The sequence below is a fragment of the Grammomys surdaster genome, unplaced genomic scaffold, assembly GCF_004785775.1.
Source record: "Grammomys surdaster isolate TR1022 unplaced genomic scaffold, NIH_TR_1.0 129, whole genome shotgun sequence".
In the NCBI taxonomy this organism is placed as follows: domain Eukaryota; kingdom Metazoa; phylum Chordata; class Mammalia; order Rodentia; family Muridae; genus Grammomys; species Grammomys surdaster.
This window is the reverse complement of record NW_021604587.1, coordinates 8,453,998-8,469,418: the sequence shown is the minus strand read 5'-3', so window position 1 is coordinate 8,469,418 and position 15,421 is coordinate 8,453,998. Positions and strand designations below refer to the sequence as shown.

Genomic DNA, 15,421 nt, shown 5'->3' with positions numbered 1-15,421 from the left:
ATATATATATATATATATATATATATATATATATATATATCAAGGATGCCCAGGATGCAGTAAACGAGAAGTTTTACCCAATCCACTTAGATGTAACTTTCATGCAGTACATGGAAATTAATTCTTTTAAAAAATTCAGCAGTTTAGGTTAAGTGCATCTGTCTCTGACTCTTTTTAAGTAGCATGTTCCAACTAAAGTATCGGCTGTGCCACAGTACTGATTAATATGTGCGTATGTTCAAAATAGCTTCCTGCAGGTCAAAGGTGCAGCAGGCTTCTCCAAGAAGGAAGCCTGGCACTTGAGTTCTCCAGGCCTGAATATTTTATATCATCCCAAATTCCTTATCATAAAATAGACCATATGAACTAAAAGATGGATGTTTGAGTAATTTATTTTCATTTTCTAATTATGAATATATCACTTGGAAATTAGAGAAAAATCTGGTATTATAGAACTAAATAGGAAAAACATTCACCCATAACCCTATTGTGCAGAGGTAACTACTGATACTGGTTCACACACATTCCTCCAGCATATGATATGCTCCTCCCAGAGAGTATTATAAACTCCTTGGAGATGTTGTTTTGTTTTGTTCATGACCCCAGATCCAAGCCCACCACTTCCTATGTGAACAATCACCTAGTCAGCACACAAACGTGTGAATGAAAGTTAGACTGCAGTAACGGGTCATTCTACAAGTAGATAGCATTCAAACCTGGGAAAGCATCGAAGGATTTTGAAGAGAAGGAATGTATAGCCTAGAATGTATTTAGAAGAAAAGTGGCATATGAGGCTATTGTTCTTAAAGACAGTTAAGTCAAAGAAGGCTTTGAATTTAAAGTAACTCTAGGATTTATAATGCTAGTAGATATTTTCAATTTGTGTTTTTGTCTGTCTGCATTGCCTTTGGGGGATGGGGAGAGTAAGAGAGGTAATGGTTTGAGGGTCTTATACTTTATCAACAATAATATAGCAGTGTTTGATGAATTAAGTATTCCGAAGGTCATGCTAACACTTAATAAAAATCAACTCCAAAAATCCAGGGACACAGTACCGAAAGTTTGTTTTTAACTTTAGTCAACATTTTAGCGGGGATGTTCCTGGGTGATTCTTCTTTGGTAATTAAGGAACTCTGCTCTTTCCATTAAGTGGTTCTGCAGTTTCCCTAGAGCCTCTGCTTTTTTCTGCTGTGTTCCAACAACAAAGAGCGAAGCAACTAGGGGGAAGCCCCATTTTCTACCGGCTGCCTTAGCACAAAGGGCACCTTCCACGTAAGCTGTGAGGACAGGACACTTGGATGCAAAGGATGCTGGGAAATGTAGTCTAACTAGGCAGGCATTCCTCCGTAATTGTTCTAAGGACTAGCGATTGTAGGTCTCTAACAGGCAGAAGTATTTATGTAATGAGAAATAGAAATGAAATGAGAGAACATCAGAATTGAAGACACCAATTAATCTTCGCAACAGACCACGGTGACCGAAAATTCAGACTTGATTCAGAGTAGAGACAGTTGGAATGGCAAGGAAGAATGGACAGCAGGCTTTGATCATGGTTAAGCTTCTGAAATAATTTAAAAAAATATAAACTAACAAAGAGTTTTATAGTAATTTGTGAGCTGAGTGCTTGTTTTTAAGTTCACATCCCTGGTTATTTTACTCCAGGCATTCTTATCAGCACCACCCTCCCAACCAAACCACCACCGCCTTCATCAGGTTAGCTGAGCCTGCTTGTCCTTACAGCTGGGCTTGTAGACTGTTGATGATTCCTCATGCAGGAGGAGTTGGGGAGGGTCCTTAGAGCTGCAGTTTAGTATCCACTGCTTCTCACAGCCATTTGTTTGCAATTCTGACCTATTTGCGCATGGCCTCAGGGAGGCTCTAGAGTTTATGGGCTTGGGAGGATTAGGTGGCGGGGGGTCCATCTTTCATCTATGGAGAAGTCAATGCTGGATGAAAACTTGCCAGCATGACTGCTTTCAGGTCACCCACTGTCCTGTCAGTAACTCCTGGTGCATGCTCTGTAAGTAAAGCCCTCTAAAAACTCATTAGTTTCCCAGGATGAACTTTGGAGGAATCCTTGGGTGTGTCATTCTCGAGAGTTTAAGAGGTTATGTAGGGGGGGGCGTGGTCTACACTTGAAGCTCCTGCCGAGAGGGGATTTGGACAACAAAGTGGCCTAAGGTGACGCAGGCGACTTGTCCTGCTAGCTCCACTGAGAAGCACCTCAGCTCCGTGGCTCACATTTTTACACCAATTCCACAAGAGTTGATTTTTACCTCACTTTCATCCCTTAAATGAGAAGGGTTTACAAAACATGATCCCACCGGCCTTCTTTCATTCTCAGAAACTCTCTGGAAATGATATTACACTCATTTCTCTCACTGCTTTGCTGGAGGCTTGGTAGCGAGGATTGTGAAGTGCCGTACTGAAGTGCCGTGCTTCAGTAGCTGAAGGGCCCTCCTCCTCCTCCCATTGGAATAAGTTTGGGGCTTGAACTCATTGGGATGCTTATTTGGAAAGATAGAGTCACTATATTAATTTGGCTATGAGAGAATGAGACTAATAAACTTTGCCCTGAATACTTGGTGATTTACCCAGAGATCTCTTATCAGCTTAATCTAACATCCTGGTATCTAGGTCTGAATATGGCCTCTGGTTTCTTTTATTTGTTTCTCTCTTTGTCTGGTTTTTATTTGTCTCTAACTTCATCTCTGGTTTTTAACGTAGATACTTTCTGTCAAACATAAAATAAACAGACAAAACCCCAGAAGACCTCATGTAAGGAAAACTGATCAGGGTGAGCCATCTGTGAGTTAGAGGAACCTGGCAGGAAGAATGGAAAGGTGAGCAGAGAGAAGAACCGGCAGCTACTCTGCAAGTGTGAAATGGATGTCCCAATAGCTGATAGCTGAATCGTGAAGGAAGTGTCCAGCAAAGACGTTCCCTGGTGACTCTGGAGGAGAACCAAAGCCTCTAGTATAGTCCAACAGCTGGGCCCTAGACCTCTCCTGCTGTCTCCACCACATGTCTTGAGAGGATGTTCCTTTAGGCCTCAAGGAGACAGGTGAAAATGGCCTCACTGTGGTGAGGATGTGGTTGTCAGGAGACTGAGTCCTTGTTTTGAATCACTAGGGGTAGGAGAGCAGACTGAGGGAACGGATCGAGTGGGGTCATTTGTACACTTTCTGTAAACCGTGCTTCTCTTGGGTTACGGTGTGTCATATGAGGAATTGTGAATAAAACCTTTGATCTTATTGAAACCTTAGCAACTGTTCAAATTCCCTTCTGATCTAAATGACAGCCATTCGACACACTGTTTATCTACAAAGCCTTCTCACACAGGCTCTAAGCTAGGGCTAGGTATCATTAGTTCCGTTTCACCAATGTGGGTGACAGTGGGTGGTGAAGGTTCTGTAAGTGACATCCAGAGAATTATCCAATTTAGCCACTCACTCCTGTCCCTTTTACAGTCAAAGGTAGCTAACATATTCTCATAGGGCAGCATATGGAGTTGGTATTTTATTGCTCAGGATGCGGAGGCTGATTAAAAACTCATCAGGTAGAAGCAGGCTGCAGGGAGGACAAGACAATGGGGTCTGCTCCCTTGGGTAGTCCTTGCCTGAATAAGAAGTGTCTGGGTGGAGAGTGCAGAGCATCAGCGGTTCTCAGGAAACTCCCTACCAATCACTCTCAATTGCTAGTGTTACTGGACTGAAGAAGAAAGCACAAAGTCAATAGTCTCCACAGTATTTCACTCTAGAAACAGTTGGGAATATAAACACTGACGAGAACTCTGCTTGATAACTAAGAATGACGCATCGACAGTCCCATTAGTTTTGTCTCTTTTCCTTCTCAAATGCTTGGGATCAGACATGCCTTGCATAACAATCTGGATCCACCACTAAAGAGTTCTGCATACCTGGCCAATTGACTTGATCTCTGCCAGTGTGATTTCCTGATGTACACAAGGAAAGAGTGCTTACTTCATCAAATGGCTGTAGGATTAGCAAGATTTTATATATATACATATAATATTATATTAAACTGATCAAAACTGATTAACATTGGCATTTAACATATCTACATTCCATCCTCTGCCTTTCAGACTCATAATCCATCATCTTCTGCCTGATTCTTCCTGCTGTCTAAGGGCTTTTCTCCACCAGCACCTGTAGTGTTAGCATTGTTTCATTAATGAATACGCCTCAAGCCAGATGTAGTCTCTGAGGCCTCCCTCTCTAGAGTGCCCAGTATGGTGTCATGAAGATGTTGGCTGCTCTGTGAGATGTTTCTGGGTCAACACGTGGCACCTTCATCTCTAGCCTGGACATCATTTCACTTTGCTGTAACAACTGACAGTTAAGGAGTTGGTGGAGATGCCAGTGCATACGTCCTGGCCCTGAGGAAGTGGAGACAGGACTCACTACAGAAATATGGGCTGGGAAAAGGAGGAAAGTATGAGTTAGATTGGCCTCAGTTAGATTTCTTTTACTCATTATGTCTGTGGTATAAACGGAGGAGAGGAAGGTGATAGTATAGTTCTATGTGTTAGCACAAGGGAGGACTCCCTTCTACATTAATGACATCAATGAAATTCCTAACCGTTAGAGGTTTTCCCTTCACACACAGCTGTCATTACTAGCCTGGAACCAATACAATTACCTTCGAGATGCCCAGGCCGTGTTCATACATATATGCCAGGTTGAACATGGCTTGTGCACTGTGATGCTTGTCTGCTGCAATACTGTAGTGTGCAGCTGCTGTTTCATAGTCCTTCTTAGTCCCGTAGCCATAGTAATGGTAATCTCCAATTTTTACTCTAGCAAAAGCATTCCCTGAGAGAAATATCAGAAAGGGAAAAAAATCACAAGGGATTCATGTAAAGTTCTCAGTAAGTCAATCTAATAAGCTGTAAAAACACCGCATACATATGCATGACTACTTGAATGCACATGAAATATTCAAAGTCTCACCATCAAGATTACATGTCCTCTATGAAATGTAAGTTATAGTTCTTAATGCTAGCAGTCTTCATTGCAGGACAATGCTCATGCTTATGATGTTCTGAAAGAAATGACAACTGACGCATTTTTTCCTTTTAAATTCATAGTTTGGAGATACAACAACTCTTGGAAAACTGAACTCCATCTTCCCTGTCCCTAGAGTTCCTTTCTAAAACTCTGCTCTCATCTGGCAGTTGTCCCATGAGGGCAAGGCGAGAACCACAAGGCTCTTAATTACTAAAATCGTTCTGTATGGTACAGTGCCTAGCATGGTACCTGATAAATATTTATAGAATGATTAGACAAACATGCTAGGATATTTTTGGAAATGCCTTCTCCAGAGGTATTTTAGGATATTACTTTCCAACAAATGTGGGTATGTAGACAGAGCAAGGAGGGGGGAACTGACATTACTTTTAAAGATATGTGACATCATTCTTTGGAAGGCCACTTAGAAATGGCTTTTAAGTGTGTGTGTGTGTGTGTGTGTGTGTGTGTACGAATGCATTCATGACTGCCTGCCTGCCTGCCTGTCTGCCTGCCTGCTGGTCTGTCTGTCTTGGGTGATGGCTTCCCTTCTGTTTTGTGGGTTGAGAGGATGAAAAATTCAAGTTGGACATTTGTCTCAGCTGTGGCCAACCTTTCACAAAATCTGGGCTTTCTTGGAAAATGGGAAGCATGTGTGTAGTAGGGTCTGAGGTATCTCCTGAGATACAGAACTCCTTCCAAAATTCTCTGTCCATTTGCTTAGTCCAGTAGCTAAGTTTTTAAAGTGATACTCCCAGTGTCTCCTATTAAAGCACAGATACTTTAAAGAGATGAGACAACACACCTTTGTTTCCCTCTGAGCAGAGCTAATGTTTTTAAAATTCTTAAGCTGATGAAGACATTAGGTTTCAGAGTTAGCTTCCCAAGTAATCATACAAAATGTTTAGGTGAGTGGAAGCAAGGGTTGATAGGAATGGCACTCAAGCAAGGGTAACTACAGAGGCCAGGAGGGACATGATGCTCCAAAGAGAAACCCACTCCATCTCCAATTTTGTTTAAAGCTGTCATCCTGAACCCAAGGTTTCATAAAGGAATGGGACAGTTGTGTATTTTTAAACTTTGCAGTTAAGAGCAGGCACTCCCAAGCCTCTGAGAATGGAGATCAGTGTGTAAGGATATAAAAATTCGGCCGGGCAGTGGTGGCACACGCCTTTAATCCCAGCACTTGGGAGGCAGAGGCAGGTGGATTTCTGAGTTCGAGGCTACCCTGGTCTACAGAGTGAGTTTCAGGACAGCCAGGGCTACACAGAGAAACCCTGTCTTGAAAAAAACAAAAACAAAAACAAAAAAACAAAAAAAAATTCATAGAGAAGCTTGAGACCCCATCATCTGAATTAAGGTTGGCAGGTTTACAGGCCTAGGTTCCAGGAACTAGCTGGCCACCTGAAGAATTAGCCAGGGGGCAAGTCAGCCAGGTCGGTCCAACAAAGAATAGCAGAACTTGAGTTGGTCAAGTCACCCCAGGGAGTGACTGACCACAATGGGCTAGGTTAAGGTCACATTCCTGAGAAAAATGTGTACAGGATGTTTCCCACTACCCATCCGGGTTTATGACTAACTACTGTCACCTCCTGGTTTCCCCCTTCACCCCCCTGGTTTGCGGTTTTCTCCTTTAAATACCCCTTGCTCCCGAGCCTCGGGGTCGACGTGCCTCTTGTGAGCTTCGGCCTCAGTCAACAGATACCCTGAAATCCGGAAATAAAGCCTTTTGCGGTTTGCAGCAAGTTCGGTCTCTCGAGTGATTCTGGATGGTTGAACTCTCCTGTGGTTTGAGTGGGGGTCTCCCCACTCCGGGGGCCTTACAAGTGAATGAGCCTGTCCTCAGAGCCATGATATCCTAATGAATGGTACTGACTAAGTGCATGTGGCAATAATGACAGACTTTTGGGTAGATTGGTTGACTAGAGAGAGATTTCTATCTCGTTTCCACAGTTGCAAGGTGGTGCCTGAGCCACGATGGCTCAGTACCCTCTTCAATTGAGGCAGCTGCTAAAAGAAGCGTTCGTGACTAATTGGAAATTTTCATTATTAGATTTCCTACCTCTTGTGAGCGACTCAGCAAGCAGCTATAGCTTTGAGAATGGGCATGTCTGACCTTTGGTGACACATGATTATTTTCAGCAACCTAGTGTGTGTGTGTGTGTGTGTGTGTGTGTGTTCTATTTAATATTAATGTCTCCTCATTTTCAAATTTTCTTTGTTTCAATTTCCACGACATTTCCTGGCTTGAAATAAACATGTGTTTGTTGCAATTGAGCTGATTTGCCATGGCTGAGAGATTGCCGGCGTTGTTTTCTCACACCAAATAAGGTCTTTATTGCGTTTTCGAAAACATAGAATTTCTCACTAAAATCTCATTGATGGCTCACTGCTGTATTACAAGCTCAGCTGGGTCTGTGAAGGCACCATGGTGGTTCCCCTCCCCCCACCCCACTCCCTGCCTCATATTAGCATCAGCTGAGAATCATTTTTTACCCTATTACTTCCTGTTAAAAGGGATGATTCAGCCTTAACAGGAGATGATTTCAAGAAACCTAATTGGAAATAAAATTGCTCTCTTATTGCAAGAGTCCCTAGCACATCCAAATGGCAGCCGTGACAGCTGTGCAGCGTCTCTCTGATTTTAATACTATAATTTTAGGGGGAAAATTGGAAGGGACATGGTGATTCAAATGCCACCTGCCAATGCTGTTCCAGCCAATGACAGTTTACATTCCTTACCACATGTGAGACCAGTGAGAAGACAGGCCTTGGAAATGCCAAGAGAGGAACTTCCCACTTACTTACGCTTGCTTTTTAAAAAATCCCAACATATCGATGGTTAAAGATCTGAAGTGTGCTGTCATCATTGGTGGCTCAGTTTAGAAGAGAAGTTGAATGTCGTCGGTGCAAAGTTAATTTTGCCTACATTCTCATACACAGGTCACATCTTAGATTAGCTCAGTAAACAACCCAGCAAATGAATGACTAAAGCTAGGCCAAGAAAACGGTTTTCTTGAGAGTAAGATTATCATGTTTCAAACAACAGTTCTGGTACCATGGAGACAGAGAAATTCTTAGGGCTTGCTAAACTAAGGGATTTTGAGACTGATGAAGAAAACAAATTTCTCAAAATTGACCTCTAACAGCAGTATAATTTGAAGTGCCCGCTGCTTGACCCGTTGACCTCTCTGCATCTGTTCCCAACAACACAACTGAAGCAAATCAGATGAAGAGACATGGGCAGGGTCCAGCTACATGCCTGTTTTGATCTGATTTATACCTTGAATGGCGGCTCGGTTCCATAGCAGAAGTGCCATTGGATACATCTTCTCTTTCCCCAGAATTTTAGCTTTTTCTAAAAGAAAAAGAAAAGGGAGGAGGGGAGACATTCCATTAAAAAGGCTTACATGAGGATAGGCTATGCATATATGAATATGTAGGGTTGGGGAATTGCAAAGATCTTATCTTACTAGATTCCAAAATGAATGCTGAATTGCTTTGAGCTACTTCATATCCCATTTCTGCAAGCAATGCGTACTGAATAAGAGAAGAGTCTACGTCCCCATCTTTATAGGCAAAGTAGGCCGTCAGGAATTTCTCAGCCCAGTGGCCTAGTTCACAGACACCTTTATAAAGCTGAAGATGGGAAAAGAAATCACACAGGCTAGTTAGCTTCATCCCACTTACTGACCTGTGGACCTAGTCTTCAGCCTCTGCCAGCCAAGCAGGCAAAAACTTTTTTTTTTTCTTTTTCTAAAACTGCCTGACTTTTGAAAGTTATTTAGGGTAAAGAATTAAAACATTTATAGGCATGCAAATTCTCAGGGTAGTTTTGTCTTTAGCAAATCGTTCCTGGGCTCCTTTTAATTTGTATAATAAACTTTCCTGGCCTGGAGGCTATTCAAAGGATAAGAATACCAATTTGGAGGGCTTCCTTGTTGATTCTGTCATCTTAAAGGCACTGTTGCTCAGCATGGACAAGGCTCCAAAATGTGGAAGTGAGGAGGAAGGGAAGTCAGTGCTGGAGGGTATAGGTGACATAATGGGGAGGGAGGTGTGCAGAGCTCTATGGGGACAAATGTCAACTTAGCTGAATAGCCCTTATGTAACCAGAAGAGGTTAGCCATACATAATTCATTAGGAAGTTGGCAAAGGAACAAATCTAAAGATAGATTATTAGCTGGCAGCTTTTGAAATGAGTTTCAGAGGGACCAGATTGCAACGGAGGTATTTTTACTGGTGCAGCAGACACATTTAATAAATCAATGAAGGGCATTAAGGTCCTAAAAGCATTCTTTTGAAAAGTAAATTACTGGCTGAGGCCGAAAGAACCAACCCACTTTCTCAATTGTCATCCGAATCATCAAAAACCTAAGAACCCTGTTTTCTGGGAAGGAGCCTTTGTCTCCCAAGGAGCAACTCCAGTTCTCACCAGGAGTGTCAGATTGCTCCCTCAATTCCATTGAAGGCTGAAACAGAGCTTCTTGACTGAATTCAGAGGCAAACTCAGGAGAGGAAGGGGTCATTTCTGCTCTTCTCTTCCCCAATTTAAGTGATGCTACTGTTTTTCCTCCTGTCAAATGGTGATGTTCACTACCAACTGCCATAAAAAGCTACAAAACAAAGGTATCAACCTACTCTGTGTGACCAATGGAAGAACAGCAAGAGCCACCCGTGTTTACCTCCACGGCCGTTCTGCATGATCTCAACACTCCGGTGCCAGTTGCGTACATCTCGGCTAGATAATAAATGGCGAGAGGCTGCCCACTCTGAGACGCCAAGTAGAAGTATTTGAAGGCAAGCTTATAATCCTTCCATACTCCAGAGCCAGCTGAAAATTAAAATTCTTTTGAGCTACTCATTTTTTAAAAAATAATTTATGGTCATATTGATACCCACTAGTCTGAACAGGATGGGAAAAGACCACCAAATCATGAGACAAACTGCTTCAGATTCATTATTTTGGGGGCAAGTGGCTGAGTTACTCTGTGATCATTACCCATTCAGGAAATTAAGAAAAAGGGCCATTTGGTTTCATGGACATGGGAGATGAGGTAATGCATGACCATGAGAGCAATTCTGAGATCTTACCATTATTGTTACACATGAGCAAGTGCGTGCGCACGCGCACACACACACACACACACACACACACACACACACACACACGACATGTGTAGAGCACAATCATCCACAGAGACAGAGCAGGCAAATTCCAGGGCCAGGAAGAATAGCTGTCTCAGATAAGGACTGGATTAGGGAGAGACGTCTGATGCTGGACAGGGTCAGTAGATCCCTAGCAGGAGAGACTTTTAGCTCAGCTCTCTTGCTACAGTTATATGTCTTTCTGTGTCATTCACATCTAGGGACTTCGCCTGTGAAAAGGAGGGTCTTTCCCTGGATTGGATTTATATTCCCTTTTATCACTTCTGAATATAATCATGTCTCCTTTATCATTTTTGTAACAATTTCTTCTTGGATTTTGTCCCCTTCGGCTTCCTCTTCCTCTTACAGGTACACATTTGGAAATAATATTCTGACTCTTGACTTTCGCACTTTGCATTCACACCTTAACCCATTCCAATAAATACAATAATATCATCAAGGCTTTCCAAACAATAAGGACACCAAATCATTTATCCTTCCTCCCTCCTCATCCCCCCTCTTCCTTCTCTTCTCCCCCCTTTCACTTGCTTTTCCTCTTCTCACTGCCCCTCCCCCAACTCTCCTTCTCTACGCCTACTGTTACCACCAGACTTTGTGCTGTATTAGCAGAAAAATGTACAGTCTTATTCATCTACTCCATCTGAAAAGTTCTATCTTTTCTGCCCTTTGCGATCTCTATCAACCTCCCTCCCCTTTCAGGCTTTCTTTTCCGTTATGGTCACTCTTCTTTAGCTTATCCTTTCAAGATGCCAAAAAGGATCACCAGATTTGAGAATAGCCACATCGCTTTCCCCTCACATTCTTTTTCCTTTGTAAGCACAACTACTTTTCATTTACACCTGTATGTTAATGTCTCATATCTTTCTCCTCGACTTTGTCCTCTCTTATAAGTGTTTCTGGGTGTGTATGCTGGCTATCACCAGAATCTCAAAGTTCAGCTTGTCAAAGGTGGACATCCTGATTCTATTCCCTTACCTTTTCGTTCAACCAATGTCCAAGTCTTTAGGTTCCTTTAAAGCTCTCTTTAAACTGATGCCAAAACGTTCTTTCAAGGCACTCAGACCAACCCTTTCATGTTTGTTATAAGTGGAGATGACTTACTAAGGCATACATCATTCTAAATAAGGTAGCTGTATTTGTGATACTTACAGTAGTACATGAAGCCTAGCTGGAACTGTGCATTAGGCCATCCCTTCTCTGCAGCTTTCTGGAAGTATTTAAGTGCTTCACCATAATTCTGCAAGATAATTACACTGTATTACTCAAAGCTATACACATAACTCCATGGTAACAACCACTTTCCAGCTTAAGAGTACAGTCAGTGTCCTATAGGCTAGTTAAAATAGCACCAGAAATGTAACATTTTCATTATTTAATTAGATGCTCTAAAGAAATAATTATCTCATTCAATTATAAATTGTATTTGTCTGTATTGATAGTTGATTTTGTAGGATGGGGGAAGGTCACTCAAAAGACATATTAAGCTAAGAAGATAAATTTCTCTAGTAATAAAATTCTCAGGAGGCAACTGTTTCCAAAGCTAGTTTGACCCCATGAATCTCAGACACACTGTGGTTGCTATTCTTGTCACAGGTTTGTTCCTTTCTCTTTGGCAAAGATTTTACTGAATCACTTAATTCTCTGTCAGATGTACTAGTTTGACTAGTTAAGTAATAAAAATTAATTCCTATACATTAATTCATGACCATTAATTTTAACCCTACAAATGCTGACAATATGTTGAAGGGAAGATAAGTTTATTGAACGTACCACAGGAACACCTTTTCCATGGAAGTAAAGGAGACCAAGTCCATGAAGGCCAATTGCATTGCCCTAGAAGAATTAAAAAAAAAAAGGGTGATAAGGAAAATTACTGCAATATCTTCAAATATTTCAAATGTATCTAGAAAGAAATGACCAAGGCCATCAACCAGGCAGATGGCAAACTATTCTGGCTTATTTAGTACCCTTTCACACCTTCATAACTCCCTCTGACTAGAAAAGAAAAGAAGAAAATGGGAGTCAGATGGTTAATTCTGTCTCTCATTCAGCACTTAGTGCTTGATTTGTGAGTGATTCCATAAGAGGCGGAGGAGGAAGAGGTAACCTGTGCCTTGGAGATTACAGACTCCTGAGATCTGAGCCACATCAAAGAACTGGGTCACCTTCCTTTCCCTTCCCTCCCTCTTTCCCTCCCTCCCTTCCATCCTTCCTTCCTTTTTTAACTTGTTTTTGTTTGTTTGAGAGGTCTCACCAAGTACTGCTATACGCAAACCTACAAGCATCTCGTCTCAGACTCTCAACTGCTAGGATTATAAGCCAACAGTACCATGCCCTGTTAGGTGGGTCTAATTTCTTAGTCATGCTAAATGTAGTAAATTCTGGAGTAAAATAACGTGAGAACGTGGTAGACAGATAAAAGGGGGTACTTGACTGCTTGGTTGGGAGAATCAAAGTATTATGCTATTGATATTGAGCCAAGACACAAAGGATGGATGCGTTTTCTAGAATGGGAAGGTCTATTTAGACAATTGTTACCTGATTTGTCCAAAGGGAGTTGACATCAATGGCCAAATAGCAATTCAGGATGTTGGATTTCAGTGCAACTACTGCTAACAGTTAATAATTTATTATTACTTGTATATATTATGCTTGCCAAGTTATGAAGTATATTTTTATTTAAATTCAAAACCTCATAACATTACCAGTATCTACCTGATGCTAAACTATCATTTCTTTTTCTCATCTATACTCAACACTGCTTTCAGTAAGGGGAGGGCAATGTTTAATGAGCACATGATCTGGTACATCAGTATTTAGTGTCTTAGTCTGGGATGAAGAATGAGCCTTAAAATGACTTCTTCATAGGCCAGATGGATCATTGGGTAAAACAATGTGTTGTTTGATGTGCAAGTAGAACAACCTGAGTTTCATCCTTGGAACATATGGAATCCATAGATTTCTGAAAATTGTTCTCTGATCTTTGTGTGTGTTTGTGTGTACATACATCCACACACATGCATAAATATAGACAGAGACACATACACACACACACACACACACACACACACACACATCCTTAGTGACTTTCCAACCAGAGTTTCTTTTTTTCTTAACTCCCGCTCATGTCTTTTGCCCTCTGTTGGCTGTGTGAGGCTGTGTAAAAAGCCACGGCTTGGCTATTTGGCTTTTGTTCAGCAGATCTGTCGGTCAATCTGTTTTATAGACTTACAGAATTTCCTCAGGAAGCTAAATTCTGATAGAAGGTTCTCCAGTGTCTCCTTAACAGCCTAAATTTAGTTCTTGTGGAGGCCACCAGATCATGCCCCCGTGACCAGGGAAGAGCAAAGGAGCAAGGAAGACATATTTCACACACCAGCTCATGAATCCCAGCTTTGAGCCTGCGTATTTCAAAGGACTTATAAAAAATCCTTGAGATATTCCATCAATATTAAACAAGCGACAGAAATGGCCTCGCTGTTTGTTTTGTGATGGGCATTAATCCTGAGGCCATGAATTGCACAAACATTCTGTAATCAAGGTATGCCTAGGTCTTCTCTGTTCTTTTATATCTACCTGTGATTTCTAGCAAAAGACCTACTGCAATGGATGTGGCAAAATCTAGTATGTCTACTATCTAGGAGGCATCATTTAAATGTTGAAAAAAATGAAAGGGGAGGAAAGGAGAGGAAGAAGGAAGGGAGAGGATTGTAACAGCCAGAACAAAATACATTCCTTCTTTTACTGGATAACTCAGTAGTGTTAAGCCTGGAGCACATATTTAGAATCTTAAGACAGAGGTTGCCTACTCTGGCACCACTATACTCTGTGCTGGTGATGTAAGGAGTTGCTGGATGGCATCCTATGAGTGTGACAGCTATTATTATCATCATTAGAATGGCTGTGGCTTCTATCAAGAGACCCTCATAATCTGGCCTATTGATATTTCCACATAGAAGGAGGCAGGGAGTCACCAGACTTTCTGCTTGAGATTCCAGCTTCTCCGTTTACACCCACCTCCCCAGTGTATGGAAGTTGGCCTCAGTAGCACACGACCTTATGGTTTGTGGGCTCACAGGAGTATGTAGAGTATGAAACTATGATGAAGCCATTGTCTATGTTGTATTGAGGCTTTCCAGTGGTGTGGCTGCTTTGGGGTCATCTATGTTCCTCTAAGACAGTGTTTCTCCACAACCCTTTCACAGGGGTCACCCAAGACCATCCTGCATATCAGATATTTATATTATGATTCATAACAGTGTCAAAATTATAGCTATGAAGTAGCAATGAAAATAATTTTATGGTTGGGGGTTGCCACAACATGAGGAATGGTCTTAAAGGATCGTGGTGTTAGGAAGGTTGAGAACCACAGCTCTAGGTCACCCTTACTCGTGCTCTATCATAATGAGTCAATAAACTCAGTGGTTTGACAAGCTGGATTTGGGTGGCATCATACTTTGATCTGTCATTGAGTTCCATCTAGGGTAAGTCAATTACACCAGTGATAGAGTGGAGGAGAGTGAGGGCAACCAGAAGTGTCTACCTTGTCTAGGGACAGCAGCTGCAGATTAGCATCTCTGCTCCAGTTGTTGCCACATAGAACAGTAATTCTACTCAGTCGGCTCTTGCTATTTTCAAAGAAAAGTCAAAATTATTTTTTTCCTACCTCAGATGGGTCACATGCTAACATGGTAGCAAGGTTTGAGAGAGGCACATCTCTCAGATATAATCACAAAGTGAACCATGAAAAGGATCTGACTGTTCATGGTTTGATGAGACATTTACTAGTTTTAAAAAGCATTTTCTGGGATGAACAAAACATACATGCAGCCAACTTCCCCAAATCCAGCTTGCATGTGAGAGCTTCGTGTTCTTGACTAGTTAAGTGACATGAATTGTAGGGAGGACTGATCATTTAACTGACATTGAATGAACATTAGCAACATAGGACCGGGTCCTCCTCAAGTTGAAGGGACATGGATTTCAGACAGTAGGAAATAAGCCATGGGGTACAAAGCTCTAGAACCCCAGAGTAGAGGGTAAGATGCTAATTCAAAAAAAGGGAAGGATTTTGTGAGCAAAAGGATGTGGGGAAGCTAGTAGTGGGAAAAAAGATTGAGCCCTGCTTAGAAGGAGAAGGACTTAGAACAAGAATTAAAGGGAAAAGGAAGGAAAGAAGGAAGGAAGGAAGGAAGGAAGGAAGGAAGGAAGGAAGGAAGGAA

At 41.8% G+C, this 15,421-nt stretch overlaps 1 protein-coding gene across 2 annotated transcripts in view; it reads right to left on the bottom strand.

Annotated features, from left to right (window-relative positions):
- Positions 1-15,421, bottom strand: part of Sel1l2 (SEL1L2 adaptor subunit of ERAD E3 ligase) — a 131,027-nt gene that overhangs the window by 2,257 nt on the left and 113,349 nt on the right. Inside the window, exons 13-18 of one of the 2 annotated variants that reach the window (XM_028755044.1) lie at positions 11,970-12,032; positions 11,349-11,436; positions 9,716-9,864; positions 8,504-8,669; positions 8,314-8,388; positions 4,663-4,835 (exon numbers count right to left, since the gene is read on the bottom strand). In XM_028755044.1, the coding sequence (XP_028610877.1) occupies positions 4,663-4,835; positions 8,314-8,388; positions 8,504-8,669; positions 9,716-9,864; positions 11,349-11,436; positions 11,970-12,032 (714 nt within the window). The remainder of the gene's footprint in view (positions 1-4,662; positions 4,836-8,313; positions 8,389-8,503; positions 8,670-9,715; positions 9,865-11,348; positions 11,437-11,969; positions 12,033-15,421) is intronic. The other variant, XM_028755052.1, reaches the window with a different exon arrangement.